This window comes from Entelurus aequoreus, linkage group LG21 (genome assembly GCF_033978785.1).
Source record: "Entelurus aequoreus isolate RoL-2023_Sb linkage group LG21, RoL_Eaeq_v1.1, whole genome shotgun sequence".
NCBI classification, from domain to species: Eukaryota; Metazoa; Chordata; class Actinopteri; order Syngnathiformes; family Syngnathidae; genus Entelurus; species Entelurus aequoreus.
This window is the reverse complement of record NC_084751.1, coordinates 49,637,394-49,656,708: the sequence shown is the minus strand read 5'-3', so window position 1 is coordinate 49,656,708 and position 19,315 is coordinate 49,637,394. Positions and strand designations below refer to the sequence as shown.

Here is a 19,315-nt window from a genome sequence, read left to right as displayed (position 1 = left end):
CAAACATGACTCTCATCCTTCATTTCAAACGTGACTCTCATCCTTCATTTCAAACATGACTCTCATCCTTCATTTCAAACGTGACTCTCATCCTTCATTTCAAACGTGACTCTCATCCTTCATTTCAAACGTGACTCTCATCCTTCTTTTTAAACGTGACTCTCATCCTTCATTTCAAACGTGACTCTCATCCTTCATTTCAAACATGACTCTCATCCTTCATTTCAAACATGACTCTCATCCTTCATTTCAAACGTGACTCTCATCCTTCATTTCAAACATGACTCTCATCCTTCATTTCAAACATGACTCTCATCCTTCATTTCAAACGTGACTCTCATCCTTCATTTCAAACATGACTCTCATCCTTCATTTCAAACATGACTCTCATCCTTCATTTCAAACATGACTCTCATCCTTCATTTCAAACGTGACTCTCATCCTTCATTTCAAACATGACTCTCATCCTTCATTTCAAACGTGACTCTCATCCTTCATTTCAAACATGACTCTCATCCTTCATTTCAAACGTGACTCTCATCCTTCATTTCAAACATGACTCTCATCCTTCATTTCAAACGTGACTCTCATCCTTCATTTCAAACGTGACTCTCATCCTTCATTTCAAACGTGACTCTCATCCTTCTTTTTAAACGTGACTCTCATCCTTCATTTCAAACGTGACTCTCATCCTTCATTTCAAACATGACTCTCATCCTTCTTTTCAAACATGACTCTCATCCTTCATTTCAAACATGACTCTCATCCTTCATTTCAAACATGACTCTCATCCTTCTTTTCAAACATGACTCTCATCCTTCATTTCAAACGTGACTCTCATCCTTCATTTCAAACATGACTCTCATCCTTCATTTCAAACATGACTCTCATCCTTCATTTCAAACGTGACTCTCATCCTTCATTTCAAACGTGACTCTCATCCTTCATTTCAAACATGACTCTCATCCTTCATTTCAAACGTGACTCTCATCCTTCATTTCAAACATGACTCTCATCCTTCATTTCAAACATGACTCTCATCCTTCATTTCAAACATGACTCTCATCCTTCATTTCAAACATGACTCTCATCCTTCATTTCAAACGTGACTCTCATCCTTCATTTCAAACATGACTCTCATCCTTCATTTCAAACGTGACTCTCATCCTTCATTTCAAACATGACTCTCATCCTTCATTTCAAACGTGACTCTCATCCTTCATTTCAAACATGACTCTCATCCTTCATTTCAAACGTGACTCTCATCCTTCATTTCAAACATGACTCTCATCCTTCATTTCAAACATGACTCTCATCCTTCATTTCAAACATGACTCTCATCCTTCATTTCAAACGTGACTCTCATCCTTCATTTCAAACATGACTCTCATCCTTCATTTCAAACGTGACTCTCATCCTTCATTTCAAACATGACTCTCATCCTTCATTTCAAACGTGACTCTCATCCTTCATTTCAAACGTGACTCTCATCCTTCATTTCAAACGTGACTCTCATCCTTCTTTTTAAACGTGACTCTCATCCTTCATTTCAAACGTGACTCTCATCCTTCATTTCAAACATGACTCTCATCCTTCATTTCAAACATGACTCTCATCCTTCATTTCAAACGTGACTCTCATCCTTCATTTCAAACATGACTCTCATCCTTCATTTCAAACATGACTCTCATCCTTCATTTCAAACGTGACTCTCATCCTTCATTTCAAACATGACTCTCATCCTTCATTTCAAACATGACTCTCATCCTTCATTTCAAACATGACTCTCATCCTTCATTTCAAACGTGACTCTCATCCTTCATTTCAAACATGACTCTCATCCTTCATTTCAAACGTGACTCTCATCCTTCATTTCAAACATGACTCTCATCCTTCATTTCAAACGTGACTCTCATCCTTCATTTCAAACATGACTCTCATCCTTCATTTCAAACGTGACTCTCATCCTTCATTTCAAACGTGACTCTCATCCTTCATTTCAAACGTGACTCTCATCCTTCTTTTTAAACGTGACTCTCATCCTTCATTTCAAACGTGACTCTCATCCTTCATTTCAAACATGACTCTCATCCTTCATTTCAAACATGACTCTCATCCTTCATTTCAAACGTGACTCTCATCCTTCATTTCAAACGTGACTCTCATCCTTCATTTCAAACATGACTCTCATCCTTCATTTCAAACGTGACTCTCATCCTTCATTTCAAACATGACTCTCATCCTTCATTTCAAACATGACTCTCATCCTTCATTTCAAACATGACTCTCATCCTTCATTTCAAACATGACTCTCATCCTTCATTTCAAACGTGACTCTCATCCTTCATTTCAAACATGACTCTCATCCTTCATTTCAAACGTGACTCTCATCCTTCATTTCAAACATGACTCTCATCCTTCATTTCAAACGTGACTCTCATCCTTCATTTCAAACATGACTCTCATCCTTCATTTCAAACGTGACTCTCATCCTTCATTTCAAACATGACTCTCATCCTTCATTTCAAACATGACTCTCATCCTTCATTTCAAACATGACTCTCATCCTTCATTTCAAACGTGACTCTCATCCTTCATTTCAAACATGACTCTCATCCTTCATTTCAAACGTGACTCTCATCCTTCATTTCAAACATGACTCTCATCCTTCATTTCAAACGTGACTCTCATCCTTCATTTCAAACATGACTCTCATCCTTCATTTCAAACATGACTCTCATCCTTCATTTCAAACGTGACTCTCATCCTTCATTTCAAACATGACTCTCATCCTTCATTTCAAAGAGCCTTTCAAAAGACTCAATTTGAACATCACAGCTCTATGGTACAGCTTTGATAGCACTTCCTGTCCATAACCACACCTCATGTCAAACTTTGATAGCACTTCCTGTCCATAACCACACCTCATGTCAAACTTTGATAGCACTTCCTGTCCATAACCACACCTCATGTCAAACTTTGATAGCACTTCCTGTCCATAACCACACCTCATGTCAAACTTCAGGTGTCTCTCCTGGGCCGGGCCACTGACTCTGATCTTTACGAGGACGTGGAGGAGTACCAAAACCTGGTCCCGCCACTCCGCATCAGGATCTTCCGCTTCCCGGCTCCTCTCTACTACGCCAACAAGGACATCTTCTTGGCGTCCCTCTACAAGGCTGTCGGGGTGACGCCTTTCTTGGAGAAGACCAGGAGGAGGAAGGCGGAGAAGAAGGCCAAGAAGATGTCCACCACGCAGGCAAACGGGGACACCACCAACGGGGAGGTTGTAGTCGGACTCGTTCAGAGAGAACTTGACTTCCACACCATTATTTTGGATTGCTCCACCATTCCTTTCATAGACTCTGCCGGCATGGCCGCCTTTAAGGGGCTGCTCCAGGAGTTTGAGCAGATCGGCGTCAGAGTGGTCCTTGCGGGCTGTAACACCTCACTGGTGGACGCTCTGCAGAAGGGAGAGTTTTTTGGCAAAGAGATGAGGAACTTGCTGTTCTACTCTGTCCACCATGCCGTCCTGCAAACTAACTCCATGGCAGCAGACAACGTTGTGTAGAAGGAAGATTTGCAGAGAACAAACTAGAAAGGTAGAGCTCAGTGGGCCAATGATTAGTGCAGGCTAACCTGTGGCAGGACCTTCATCAGGGGCCAATGATTAGTGCAGGCTAACCTGTGGAAGGCCCTTCATCAGGGGCCAATGATTAGTGCAGGCTAACCTGTGGAAGGACCTTCATCAGGGGCCAATGATTAGTGCAGGCTAACCTGTAGCAGGCCCTTCATCAGGGGCCAATGATTAGTGCAGCCTAACCTGTGGAAGGACCTTCATCAGGGGCCAATGATTAGTGCAGGCTAACCTGTGGCAGGCCCTTCATCAGGGGCCAATGATTAGTGCAGGCTAACCTGTAGCAGGCCCTTCATCAGGGGCCAATGATTAGTGCAGGCTAACCTGTGGAAGGACCTTCATCAGGGGCCAATGATTAGTGCAGCCTAACCTGTGGAAGGACCTTCATCAGGGGCCAATGATTAGTGCAGGCTAACCTGTGGAAGGACCTTCATCAGGGGCCAATGATTAGTGCAGGCTAACCTGTGGAAGGACCTTCATCAGGGGCCAATGATTAGTGCAGGCTAACCTGTGGCAGGACCTTCATCAGGGGCCAATGATTAGTGCAGGCTAACCTGTAGCAGGCCCTTCATCAGGGGCCAATGATTAGTGCAGCCTAACCTGTGGAAGGACCTTCATCAGGGGCCAATGATTAGTGCAGGCTAACCTGTGGAAGGACCTTCATCAGGGGCCAATGATTAGTGCAGGCTAACCTGTGGAAGGACCTTCATCAGGGGTCCGCCAGTGGTCCAAGGGCCAGTATTAGTAACACATAATAACTTTTCTCCCCAAGCATTGTTCACAATTGTATCACAGTCATCTTATTGGCCAACAAGGAATTGGACTTGTCAGCAAAACAATTAGCATGTTTGTCACATCAACAAACAGTTTGTCCATTCACACACACAACACTGTTGGACCAAAGTCAAAGTAAAAACAAGCAATGAATTCATTGAAATGAAATTGGTGAAATAATGGAGGTCTTTCAGCGTACTAGGAAGAGTCTCTGAGCTCATGGCCACTTGCTTCATCCTTTGTAGGCTGCCTAACTAAAGCAATATTTCACACTCGGCTCATGCATTTCCACACTTGGGAAATGGATCACTGTAGCCTTCCTCAGAGGAAGAAGACTATTAACAAAAAACACCCTCTCATAAAAGGAAAACATTGATTGACTTCCTGTACCTAACGATGAAAGAACATAGTCTTTACATTCTGTCTCTCAGTTGAACTGTGGACTCTTTTTCACTTCCTTCTCAAGTTCAGGGGATCAACTCCTGTAGGAATATTCTAGTACTACCAACTCATGTGTAGAAGTTGTTTGAAACATTCATTACACAAATAGCAGGGATCAATATTCTAGTACCACCAACTCACGTGTAGAAGTTGTTTGAAACATTCATTACACAAATAGCAGGGATCAATATTCTAGTACCACCAACTCATGTGTAGAAGTTGTTTGAAACATTCATTACACAAATAGCAGGGATCAATATTCTAGTACCACCAACTCATGTGTAGAAGTTGTTTGAAACATTCATTACACAAATAGCAGGGATCAATATTCTAGTACCACCAACTCATGTGTAGAAGTTGTTTGAAACAAAGTGCATTTGACACGTTTCAGTCATTAGTGATTGTGCAGACTTTGCCCAGTGTGTTAATAATTGCACTAATGCATGTGGCCAGAGTCCAGACTTGGTGATTTAACAGACACTAATAATTACCTCAGGCCTAAAAATCATTTCTTAGAACTAAGTTGATGATTATGTTGCTGAAATAAACACACTTTCAAACTCTCTACTTTGTACTAACTAATGGAACAATATTTATCCTACATTTCCCCAAAAAATAGAAAAACATCCCCTTAGGTTTTCACTAAGAGTAAAACAGCTTCTTTTGTACTGCAAAGTGAGTTGTTGTATTGATACACTACTTACTTTTGTTTGATTGTCAGTTGTTGTATTGATACTCTACTTACTTTTGTCTGATTGTCAGTTGTTGTATTGATACTCTACTTACTTTTGTCTGATTGGGAGTTGTTGTATTGATACTCTACTTACTTTTGTCTGATTTTCAGTTGTTGTATTGATACTCTACTTACTTTTGTCTGATTGTCAGTTGTTGTATTGATACTCTACTTACTTTTGTCTGATTGTCAGTTGTTGTATTGATACTCTACTTACTTTTGTCTGATTGTCAGTTGTTGTATTGATACTCTACTTACTTTTGTCTGATTTTCAGTTGTTGTATTGATACTCTACTTACTTTTGTCTGATTGTCAGTTGTTGTATTGATACTCTACTTACTTTTGTCTGATTGTCAGTTGTTGTATTGATACTCTACTTACTTTTGTCTGATTGTCAGTTGTTGTATTGATACTCTACTTACTTTTGTCTGATTGTCAGTTGTTGTATTGATACTCTACTTACTTTTGTCTGATTGTCAGTTGTTGTATTGATACTCTACTTACTTAAAGATTAAAGTAGCAATGATTGTCACACACACACTAGATGTGGTGAAATTTGTCCTCTGCATTTGACCCATCCCCTTGGGGAGCAGTGGGCAGCAGCGGCGCCGCGCCCGGGAATCATTTTGGTGATTTAACCCCCAACTCCAACCCTTGATGCTGAGTTTTGTCTGATTGTGAGTTGTTGTATTGATACTCTACTTACTTTTGTCTGAGTGGGAGTTGTTGTATTGATACTCTACTTACTTTTGTCTGATTGTCAGTTGTTGTATTGATACACAGTATTTAGTTGTGTCTGATTGTGCAATCCACACAATTGAAGCAAACTGAGGAATGTCATCATTTCAAATTGTAGTTTTTCTTCATTGTTGTGTGCTAGAGTCAACTTTAACATCACATTGGAATGTCATCAATTCACTTTTTAGATTTACCTGTCAAATGTTTTATATACATTTGTGTAAATGTCATTGTTGTATACATGTGTGTAAGTGTCAATGTTGTATACATGTGTGTAAGTGTCAGTGTTGTATACATGTGTGTAAGTGTCAATGTTGTATACATGTGTGTAAGTGTCAATGTTGTATACATGTGTGTAAGTGTCAATGTTGTATACATGTGTGTAAGTGTCAATGTTGTATACATGTGTGTAAGTGTCAATGTTGTATACATGTGTGTAAGTGTCAGTGCTGTATACATGTGTGTAAGTGTCAATGTTGTATACATGTGTGTAAGTGTCAACGTTGTATACATGTGTGTAAGTGTCAATGTTGTATACATGTGTGTAAGTGTCAATGTTGTATACATTTGTGTAAGTGTCAACGTTGTATACATGTGTGTAAGTGTCAATGTTGTATACATGTGTGTAAGTGTCAATGTTGTATACATGTGTGTAAGTGTCAATGTTGTATACATGTGTGTAAGTGTCATTGTTGTATACATGTGTGTAAGTGTCAGTGTTGTATGGCTGACATGCGTTCATTTTTGGAATAACAGTTTTGTATTAGCACAACCTTATTGCTCCATACTTGAAATAAACTTCCTGTTTTCTAGTCCAACATTGTGTGTAAATAAACAAACATTGTGTGTAAATAAACAAACATTGTGTGTAAATAAACAAACATTGTGTGTAAATAAACACACATTGTGTGTAAATAAACAAACATTGTGTGTAAATAAACAAACATTGTGTGTAAATAAACAAACATTGTGTGAACGTGTTGAAAATAAAAACGTTCTATGACCTAATTAGAGAGAAATAGACTGAATGTTGCCTCATGTTTGTCACTAAATAATACTTTATGACACGTATTGTATTTATCCTCATAATAACCACACACGTATTCATCCTTATAATAATCACAAATGTATTCATCCTCATAATAATCACACATGTATTCATCCTCATAATAATCACACATGTATTCATCCTCATAATAATCACACATGTATTCATCCTCATAATAATCACACATGTATTCATCCTCATAATAATCACACATGTATTCATCCTCATAATAATCACAAATGTTTTCATCCTCATAATAATCACACATGTATTCATCCTCATAATAACCACATATGTATTCATCCTCATAATAATCACAAATGTTTTCATCCTCATAATAATCACACATGTATTCATCCTCATAATAATCACACATGTTTTCATCCTCATAATAATCACAAATGTATTCATCCTCATAATAATCACACATGTATTCATCCTCATAATAATCACAAATGTTTTCATCCTCATAATAATCACAAATGTATTCATCCTCATAATAATCACAAATGTTGTCATCCTCATAATAATCACAAATGTATTCATCCTCATAATAATCACACATGTATTCATCCTCATAATAATCACAAATGTATTCATCCTCATAATAATCACAAATGTTGTCATCCTCATAATAATCACAAATGTATTCATCCTCATAATAATCACACATGTATTCATCCTCATAATAATCACAAATGTATTCATCATAATAATCACACATGTATTCATCCTCATAATAATCACAAATGTTTTCATCCTCATAATAATCACACATGTATTCATCCTCATAATAATCACAAATGTATTCATCCTCATAATAATCACAAATGTATTCATCCTCATAATAATCACAAATGTTTTCATCCTCAGAATAATCACAAATGTATTCATCCTCATAATAATCACACATGTATTCATCCTCATAATAATCACAAATGTTTTCATCCTCATTATAATCACAAATGTTTTCATCCTCATAATAATCACACATGTATTCATCCTCATAATAATCACACATGTTTTCATCCTCATAATAATCACAAATGTATTCATCCTCATAATAATCACACATGTATTCATCCTCATAATAATCACACATGTTTTCATCCTCATAATAATCACAAATGTATTCATCCTCATAATAATCACACATGTATTCATCCTCATAATAATCACAAATTTTTTCATCCTCATAATAATCACACATGTATTCATCCTCATAATAATCACAAATGTTTTCATCCTCATAATAATCACACATGTATTCATCCTCATAATAATCACACATGTTTTCATCCTCATAATAATCACACATGTATTCATCCTCATAATAATCACACATGTATTCATCCTCATAATAATCACAAATGTATTCATCCTCATAATAATCACACATGTTTTCATCCTCATAATAATCACACATGTATTCATCCTCATAATAATCACAAATGTATTCATCCTCATAATAATCACACATGTTTTCATCCTCATAATAATCACAAATGTATTCATCCTCATAATAATCACACATGTATTCATCCTCATAATAATCACACATGTTTTCATCCTCATAATAATCACAAATGTATTCATCCTCATAATAATCACACATGTATTCATCCTTAATCACACATGTTTCATCCTCATAATAATCACACATGGTTTTCATCCTCATAATAATCACAAATGTATTCATCCTCATAATAATCACACATGTTTTCCATCCATCATCCCTCATAGATAATCACACATGTATTCATCCTCATAATAAGCACACATGTATTCATCCTCATAATAATCACACATGTATTCATCCTCATAATTAATCATCACATGTATTCATCCTCATAATAATCACACATGTTTCTTCCCATAAGAATTCACTGTTTCATCTTCATATAATCACACATGTTTTCATCCTCATAATAATCACACATGTTTCATCCTCATAATAATCACAATGTATTCATCCTCATAATAATCACACATGTATTCATCCTCATAATAATCACACATGTATTCATCCTCATAATAATCACACATGTATTCATCCTCATAATAATCACACATGTATTCATCCTCATAATAATCACACATGTATTCATCCTCATAATAATCACACATGTTTTCATCCTCATAATAATCACACATGTATTCATCCTCATAATAATCACACATGTATTCATCCTCATAATAATCACACATGTATTCATCCTCATAATAATCACAAATGTATTCATCCTCATAATAATCACACATGTATTCATCCTCATAATAATCACACATGTATTCATCCTCATAATAATCACAGAATGTATTCATCCTCATAATAATCACACATGTATTCATCCTCATAATAATCACACATGTATTCATCCTCATAATAATCACACATGTATTCATCCTCATAATAATCACACATGTATTCATCCTCATAATAATCACACATGTATTCATCCTCATAATAATCACAAATGTATTCATCCTCATAATAATCACAAATGTATTCATCCTCATAATAATCACACATGTATTCATCCTCATAATAATCACACATGTATTCATCCTCATAATAATCACAAATGTATTCATCCTCATAATAATCACACATGTATTCATCCTCATAATAATCACACACGTATTCATCCTCATAATAATCACAAATGTATTCATCCTCATAATAATCACACATGTATTCATCCTCATAATAATCACACACGTATTCATCCTCATAATAATCACACATGTATTCATCCTCATAATAATCACACATGTATTCATCCTCATAATAATCACACATGTATTCATCCTCATAATAATCACACATGTATTCATCCTCATAATAATCACACATGTATTCATCCTCATAATAATCACACATGTATTCATCCTCATAATAATCACACATGTATTCATCCTCATAATAATCACACATGTATTCATCCTCATAATAATCACACAATGTATTCATCCTCATAATAATCACAAATGTATTCATCCTCATAATAATCACACATGTATTCATCCTCATAATAATCACACATGTTTCATCCTCATAATAATCACACATGTATTCATCCTCATAATAATCACACATGTATTCATCCTCATAATAATCACACATGTATTCATCCTCATAATAATCACAAATGTATTCATCCTCATAATAATCACACATGTATTCATCCTCATAATAATCACACATGTATTCATCCTCATAATAATCACAAATGTATTCATCCTCATAATAATCACACATGTATTCATCCTCATAATAATCACACATGTATTCATCCTCATAATAATCACAAATGTATTCATCCTCATAATAATCACACATGTATTCATCCTCATAATAATCACACACGTATTCATCCTATAATAATCACAATGTATCATCCTCATAATAATCACAAATGTATTCATCCTCATAATAATCACACATGTATTCATCCTCATAATAATCACACATGTATTCATCCTCATAATAATCACACATGTATTCATCCTCATAATAATCACACATGTATTCATCCTCATAATAATCACACACGTATTCATCCTCATAATAATCACAAATGTTTTCATCCTCATAATAATCACAAATGTATTCATCCTCATAATAATCACACATGTATTCATCCTCATAATAATCACACATGTATTCATCCTCATAATAATCACACATGTATTCATCCTCATAATAATCACACATGTATTCATCCTCATAATAATCACACATGTATTCATCCTCATAATAATCACACATGTTTTCATCCTCATAATAATCACAAATGTATTAATCCTCATAATAATCACACATGTATTCATCCTCATAATAATCACACATGTTTTCATCCTCATAATAATCACAAATGTATTCATCCTCATAATAATCACACATGTTTTCATCCTCATAATAATCACAAATGTATTCATCCTCATAATAATCACACATGTTTTCATCCTCATAATAATCACAAATGTATTCATCCTCATAATAATCACACATGTATTCATCCTCATAATAATCACACATGTATTCATCCTCATAATAATCACACATGTTTTCATCCTCATAATAATCACAAATGTATTCATCCTCATAATAATCACACATGTTTTCATCCTCATAATAATCACACATGTATTCATCCTCATAATAATCACACATGTATTCATCCTCATAATAATCACACATGTTTTCATCCTCATAATAATCACAAATGTATTCATCCTCATAATAATCACACATGTTTTCATCCTCATAATAATCACACATGTATTCATCCTCATAATAATCACACATGTTTTCATCCTCATAATAATCACAAATGTATTCATCCTCATAATAATCACACATGTTTTCATCCTCATAATAATCACACATGTATTCATCCTCATAATAATCACACATGTATTCATCCTCATAATAATCACACATGTTTTCATCCTCATAATAATCACAAATGTATTCATCCTCATAATAATCACACATGTATTCATCCTCATAATAATCACACATGTATTCATCCTCATAATAATCACACATGTTTTCATCCTCATAATAATCACAAATGTATTCATCCTCATAATAATCACACATGTATTCATCCTCATAATAATCACAAATGTTTTCATCCTCATAATAATCACACATGTATTCATCCTCATAATAATCACAAATGTATTCATCCTCATAATAATCACACATGTTTTCATCCTCATAATAATCACACATGTATTCATCCTCATAATAATCACACATGTATTCATCCTCATAATAATCACAAATGTATTCATCCTCATAATAATCACACATGTATTCATCCTCATAATAATCACACATGTATTCATCCTCATAATAATCACAAATGTATTCATCCTCATAATAATCACACATGTATTCATCCTCATAATAATCACACATGTATTCATCCTCATAATAATCACAAATGTATTCATCCTCATAATAATCACAAATGTATTCATCCTCATAATAATCACACATGTATTCATCCTCATAATAATCACACATGTATTCATCCTCATAATAATCACACATGTTTTCATCCTCATAATAATCACACATGTATTCATCCTCATAATAATCACACATGTATTCATCCTCATAATAATCACACATGTATTCATCTTCATAATAATCACAGATGTATTCATCCTCATAATAATCACACATGTATTCATCCTCATAATAATCACACATGTATTCATCCTCATAATAATCACACATGTATTCATCCTCATAATAATCACAAATGTATTCATCCTCATAATAATCACACATGTATTCATCCTCATAATAATCACACACGTTTTCATCCTCATAATAATCACAAATGTATTCATCCTCATAATAATCACACATGTATTCATCCTCATAATAATCACACACGTATTCATCCTTATAATAATCACAAATGTATTCATCCTCATAATAATCACACATGTATTCATCCTCATAATAATCACACACGTATTCATCCTCATAATAATCACAAATGTATTCATCCTCATAATAATCACACATGTATTCATCCTCATAATAATCACACACGTATTCATCCTCATAATAATCACAAATGTATTCATCCTCATAATAATCACACATGTATTCATCCTCATAATAATCACACACGTATTCATCCTTATAATAATCACAAATGTTTTCATCCTCATAATAATCACAAATGTATTCATCCTCATAATAATCACACATGTATTCATCCTCATAATAATCACACATGTATTCATCCTCATAATAATCACACATGTTTTCATCCTCATAATAATCACACATGTATTCATCCTCATAATAATCACACACGTATTCATCCTTATAATAATCACAAATGTTTTCATCCTCATAATAATCACAAATGTATTCATCCTCATAATAATCACACATGTATTCATCCTCATAATAATCACACATGTATTCATCCTCATAATAATCACACATGTTTTCATCCTCATAATAATCACACATGTATTCATCCTCATAATAATCACACATGTATTCATCCACATAATAATCACACATGTTTTCATCCTCATAATAATCACAAATGTATTAATCCTCATAATAATCACAAATGTATTCATCCTCATAATAATCACACATGTTTTCATCCTCATAATAATCACAAATGTATTCATCCTCATAATAATCACACATGTTTTCATCCTCATAATTATCACAAATGTATTCATCCTCATAATAATCACACATGTTTTCATCCTCATAATAATCACAAATGTATTCATCCTCATAATAATCACACATGTTTTCATCCTCATAATAATCACAAATGTATTCATCCTCATAATAATGACACATGTTTTCATCCTCATAATAATCACAAATGTATTCATCCTCATAATAATCACACATGTTTTCATCCTCATAATAATCACACATGTATTCATCCTCATAATAATCACACATGTTTTCATCCTCATAATAATCACAAATGTTTTCATCCTCATAATAATCACAAATGTATTCATCCTCATAATAATCACACATGTTTTCATCCTCATAATAATCACAAATGTATTCATCCTCATAATAATCACACATGTTTTCATCCTCATAATAATCACAAATGTATTCATCCTCATAATAATCACACATGTTTTCATCCTCATAATAATCACACATGTATTCATCCTCATAATAATCACACATGTATTCATCCTCATAATAATCACACATGTTGTCATCCTCATAATAATCACAAATGTATTCATCCTCATAATAATCACACATGTATTCATCCTCATAATAATCACAAATGTATTCATCCTCATAATAATCACACATGTTTTCATCCTCATAATAATCACAAATGTATTCATCCTCATAATAATCACACATGTATTCATCCTCATAATAATCACAAATGTTTTCATCCTCATAATAATCACACATGTATTCATCCTCATAATAATCACAAATGTATTCATCCTCATAATAATCACACATGTTTTCATCCTCATAATAATCACACATGTTTTCATCCTCATAATAATCACACATGTATTCATCCTCATAATAATCACAAATGTATTCATCCTCATAATAATCACACATGTATTCATCCTCATAATAATCACACATGTATTCATCCTCATAATAATCACAAATGTATTCATCCTCATAATAATCACACATGTATTCATCCTCATAATAATCACGCATGTATTCATCCTCATAATAATCACAAATGTATTCATCCTCATAATAATCACAAATGTTTTCATCCTCATAATAATCACACATGTATTCATCGTCATAATAATCACACATGTATTCATCCTCATAATAATCACACATGTATTCATCCTCATAATAATCACGCATGTATTCATCCTCATAATAATCACGCATGTATTCATCCTCATAATAATCACACATGTATTCATCCTCATAAAATGTCCACCTCCTCAAGTCAAGTTAAGATTGAAAGATGTTTTGACAGGAAGTGAAATAAAGTTGCTGTGATGAGAATGTGTCACAGTTTCTAGTAGGAAGCATTTGAGTGCAACACCAAACAACACAAGAGTGCTGCTTCGTTCTTATGAAACACAGCAAAAGTCAAACAAGATTTGTAATCGTAAATGTTCATTTTTTCTTCTTGTCCAGTAAGATTTAGGGTTACCTTCTCTATCCTCCTTCAAAAGTGCACTTAAAGAACACCTCCAGGTAACTTCAACCCTAAACTAACACCCTCCCTTCCACATCCCCGGATTGTAAATCATCAAATGTAAATCATCAAATGTAAATAATCAAATGTAGATATTTTTTCTTATACTTACTGATCTCTCTCTTTATGTCCACTACTTGCTGTACTTATCCTACCAAGTCAGTCCTACACTCTTTCAATGTCCATTTCTCTGATGATGCAATTGTTGATGACTGAAGAGCTGATATCAACCATATTGGAGAAGAATGTTTCTCTAGCACTTTTTTATTCCTATTTTATATCGCAATATAGACAAATCCTTTCATTTGATGTCACATGACAGTCATGTGACTACTGTATTCCAGGCTTTACAGTAAGTTGACAGCCTGGCAGGTCCAAAATGTATTTTATTACCATTAAATGTCATTTTAACCCCATGTAGCAAAGATCGTGTGTGTGTGGTGTGTGTGTGTGTGTGTGTGTGTGTGTGTGTGTGTGTGTGTGTGTGTGTGTGTGTGTGTGTGTGTGTGTGTGTGTGTGTGTGTGTGTGTGTGTGTGTGAGCAGTTGTTAAAATGCTGTGACCTTCATGTCACATCAAGCCTTCAAATTGCTATGGAAAGAGTGAGTTAGTAAAAAGTGAATTTGGCCGCACCACAAAGGTCCTTTTTTGAACATATTTCATTTTGTTGAATTCAAAGTTTAGTGGAACAGTACGAGGCTAAAAATGAAAAAGAAGTAGTTATTTTCAAAGAGGAATACTTTTACCATCAACTATCAATCACACCTTTGACTTGAATTTGTACTATTTGACAAAAAACATCAGAAATGTTTCACTTGGTCTTTGGAATATTCAACATTTATTTCATCCATCCATTTTATACCGCTTGTCCCTTTCGGGGTCATGGGAGCTTTTCCCAGCTGCATTCAGGCAGAAGGCAGGGTACACCCTGGACAAGTCACCACCTCATCACACACTAGGGAGCATTTGAACAAGATGTGGTTAATAAGTTGTGCAAACAAAGATGATTTACTTGGCAAGAGTGCTGACATGTCACAAACTGCACGTACTATTTTGCATTCTTTCACCAAATAGTCTTGTCAAACATCCTTCTGGGTGTCAGCATGCAGCACAAACTCACCTCATTTACATATGGGGGCTTCTTTACTTCATCTTAATATATATATATATATATATATATATATATATATATATATATATATATATATATATATATATATATATATATATATAATATATATATATATATATATAATATATATCACTGTTGTACAAGTGTCAAGTGCCATATTGTCAGGAACAAATATTTCAATAATGATTAAATATGTAAGGGACAAGATGGATGGATAAATATACTTTAAGTGCAAGTGTATTAAAATGTTCAAAGACACAAACATACTGTATGTGCTAACATGAACTAGAAAATAGGGTCAAGTACTTCATATTTGAACATTGATCATCACAACGCTGCCCTCTGTTGTTCAAAGATAGGAATGAGAAGACCTCCCACCATTAACATTCTTTATTCATGTTCAATCCGCCAGTACTTCATTGTACATGATCATATTGGAGAAGAGCACAAAAGATGATTCACGGTCCAAACTAATAACACTTTCAAAGGCAACATCAACACTCTCGTCTTGTACTAAAAAAGAATCTGGTTTCTTCAAGCACACAATTATAGTGGCCTTGTGGTGCAAAAATAAAGAGAGTGGTATATATTTTAGTGTCAGAATAAGAGCAAACAAAGACTGACAATGTTACACACAGCTGGCCTGCAAGAGGAGCACCAACTAACATGCAAACAATTGCTTCAATCATAGAAACATACATATCTGTAAAGCATTACAGGTTGTTAGTAGTAATGATGGCAACTTATCTTTTATAAACTTATATTTTATAGTAAAGCATTACAGGTTGTTAGTAGTAACGATGGGAACTTATCTTTTATAAACTTATATTTTATAGTAAAGCATTACAGGTTGTTAGTGTTGATGGAAACTTGTATTTTATAAACTTATATTTTATAGTAAAGCATTACAGGTTGTTAGTAGTGTTGATGGAAACTTCAATAACCAATTTATTTCTAGTCAAATAAATGTTCTCTTTCTGTGCTTTACATGTAGAACCTTCATTAGATATAGAGTAGAGTAGAATATCTGACTGGGGAATAGATTGGTAATCACTTTTGTAATACAGTTCAGCATTAAAGGTGCACTTAGAAGCAGGCAGGCTCCAAATGACATGTACTCAGAAACATCAGAACAGTGAGCACATGATAGCAAGAGTGCGGATCTAGGAGTACACATTCAATATACAACTGTCTATATTTGTCTTTTAATAACATCATTCAATATAGAAATGTCTATATTTGTCTTTTAATAACATCATTCAATATAGAAAAGTCTATATTTGTCTTAATAACATAATTCAATATACAACTGTCTATATTTGTCTTTTAATAACATCATTCAATATAGAAAAGTCTATATTTGTCTTAATAACATAATTCAATATACAACTGTCTATATTTGTCTTTTAATAACATCATTGCAGCATGCTTAATGGTCATTGAAGCAGCACCTTTAACAGCAATGTAGTTATTACTATGTTGACTCCCAGTACACTCCCAGTACACCCAGTACACTCCCAGTACACTCCCAGTACACCCAGTACACTCCCAGTACACTCCCAGTACACCCAATACACTCCCAGTACACTCCCAGTACACTCCCAGTACACCCAGTACACTCCCAGTACACTCCCAGTACACTCCCAGTACACCCAGTACACTCCCAGTACACCCAGTACACTCCCAGTACACTCCCAGTACAACCAGTACACTCCCAGTACACTCCCAGTACACCCAGTACACTCCCAGTACACCCAGTACACTCCCAGTACACTCCCAGTACACTCCCAGTACACCCAGTACACTCCCAGTACACTCCCAGTACACTCCCAGTACACCCAGTACACTCCCAGTACACTCCCAGTACACTCCCAGTACACTCCCAGTACACCCAGTACACTCCCAGTACACTCCCAGTACAGCCATCCCACTGTCAAGCACCTTTAACAGCAATGTAGTTAATACTATGTTGACTCCCATCATCAAACTGTCAAGCTTTGTCTCCAAACATTTGAAGCATGTTGCACAAACACACACATGTTGCACAAACACACACATGTTGTACAAACACACACATGTTGCACAAACACACACATGTTGCACAAACACACACATGTTGCACAAACACACACATGTTGCACAAACACACACATGTTGCACAAACACACACATGTTGCACAAACACACACATGTTGTACAAACACACACATGTTGCACAAACACACACATGTTGTACAAACACACACATGTTGCACAAACACACACATGTTGCACAAACACACACATGTTGCACAAACACACACATGTTGCACAAACACACACATGTTGCACAAACACACACATGGTGCACAAACACACACATGTTGTACAAACACACACATGTTGCACAAACACACACATGTTGCACAAACACACACATGTTGCACAAACACACACATGTTGTACAAACACACACATGTTGCACAAACACACACACATGGTGCACAAACACACACATGTTGCACAAACACACACACATGGTGCACAAACACACACATATTGCACAAACACACACATGTTGCACAAACACACACATGTTGCACAAACACACACATGTTGCACAAACACACAATTGTTGCACAAACACACACATGTTGTACAACAACCACATTTTCCACAACAAACACATGCACTTCATGCTTGTGAACACTTGAGGCAGCATTGTAGAAAAAGTCTCCTTCATGGCTACTTCCTTCCTTCAATCAAATAGTGTGTCCTTGTCAATCAGCCATGAGAAGATGATGACCATCAAAATAAAGCACATGTTTCTGTACATAATGAAAGTCTTCATGCGGTGATACCATGTTGATACCATGTTGATACCATGTTGATACGTGCCTGCTAGTGAGACTTGATCAACAGCTCCAGTGAGTGACCATCTTGTCCAGGGGTCACCTAACTACGGCCCGCCGGACGGATTCGGCGTCCAAAATCAGGCCCGCGGGAAGTCCCAAGTATAAAAAAATAAATAAATTAATATAAAAAAAAAAATATATATATATATTATTTTTTCTGTCTTTTCTTATCCACTTTTGTACCGC

The 19,315-nt window shown here is 34.9% G+C and overlaps 1 protein-coding gene across 1 annotated transcript in view; it reads left to right on the top strand.

Moving 5' to 3' along the window:
- Positions 1–3,931, top strand: part of LOC133639110 (sulfate anion transporter 1-like) — a 33,177-nt gene extending 29,246 nt beyond the window's left edge. The window contains exon 8 of the mRNA XM_062032254.1: positions 3,026–3,931. Coding sequence (XP_061888238.1) covers positions 3,026–3,571 — 546 coding nt within the window. The 3' untranslated portion in view covers positions 3,572–3,931. The remainder of the gene's footprint in view (positions 1–3,025) is intronic.
- Positions 3,932–19,315: the final 15,384 nt, after the last annotated feature.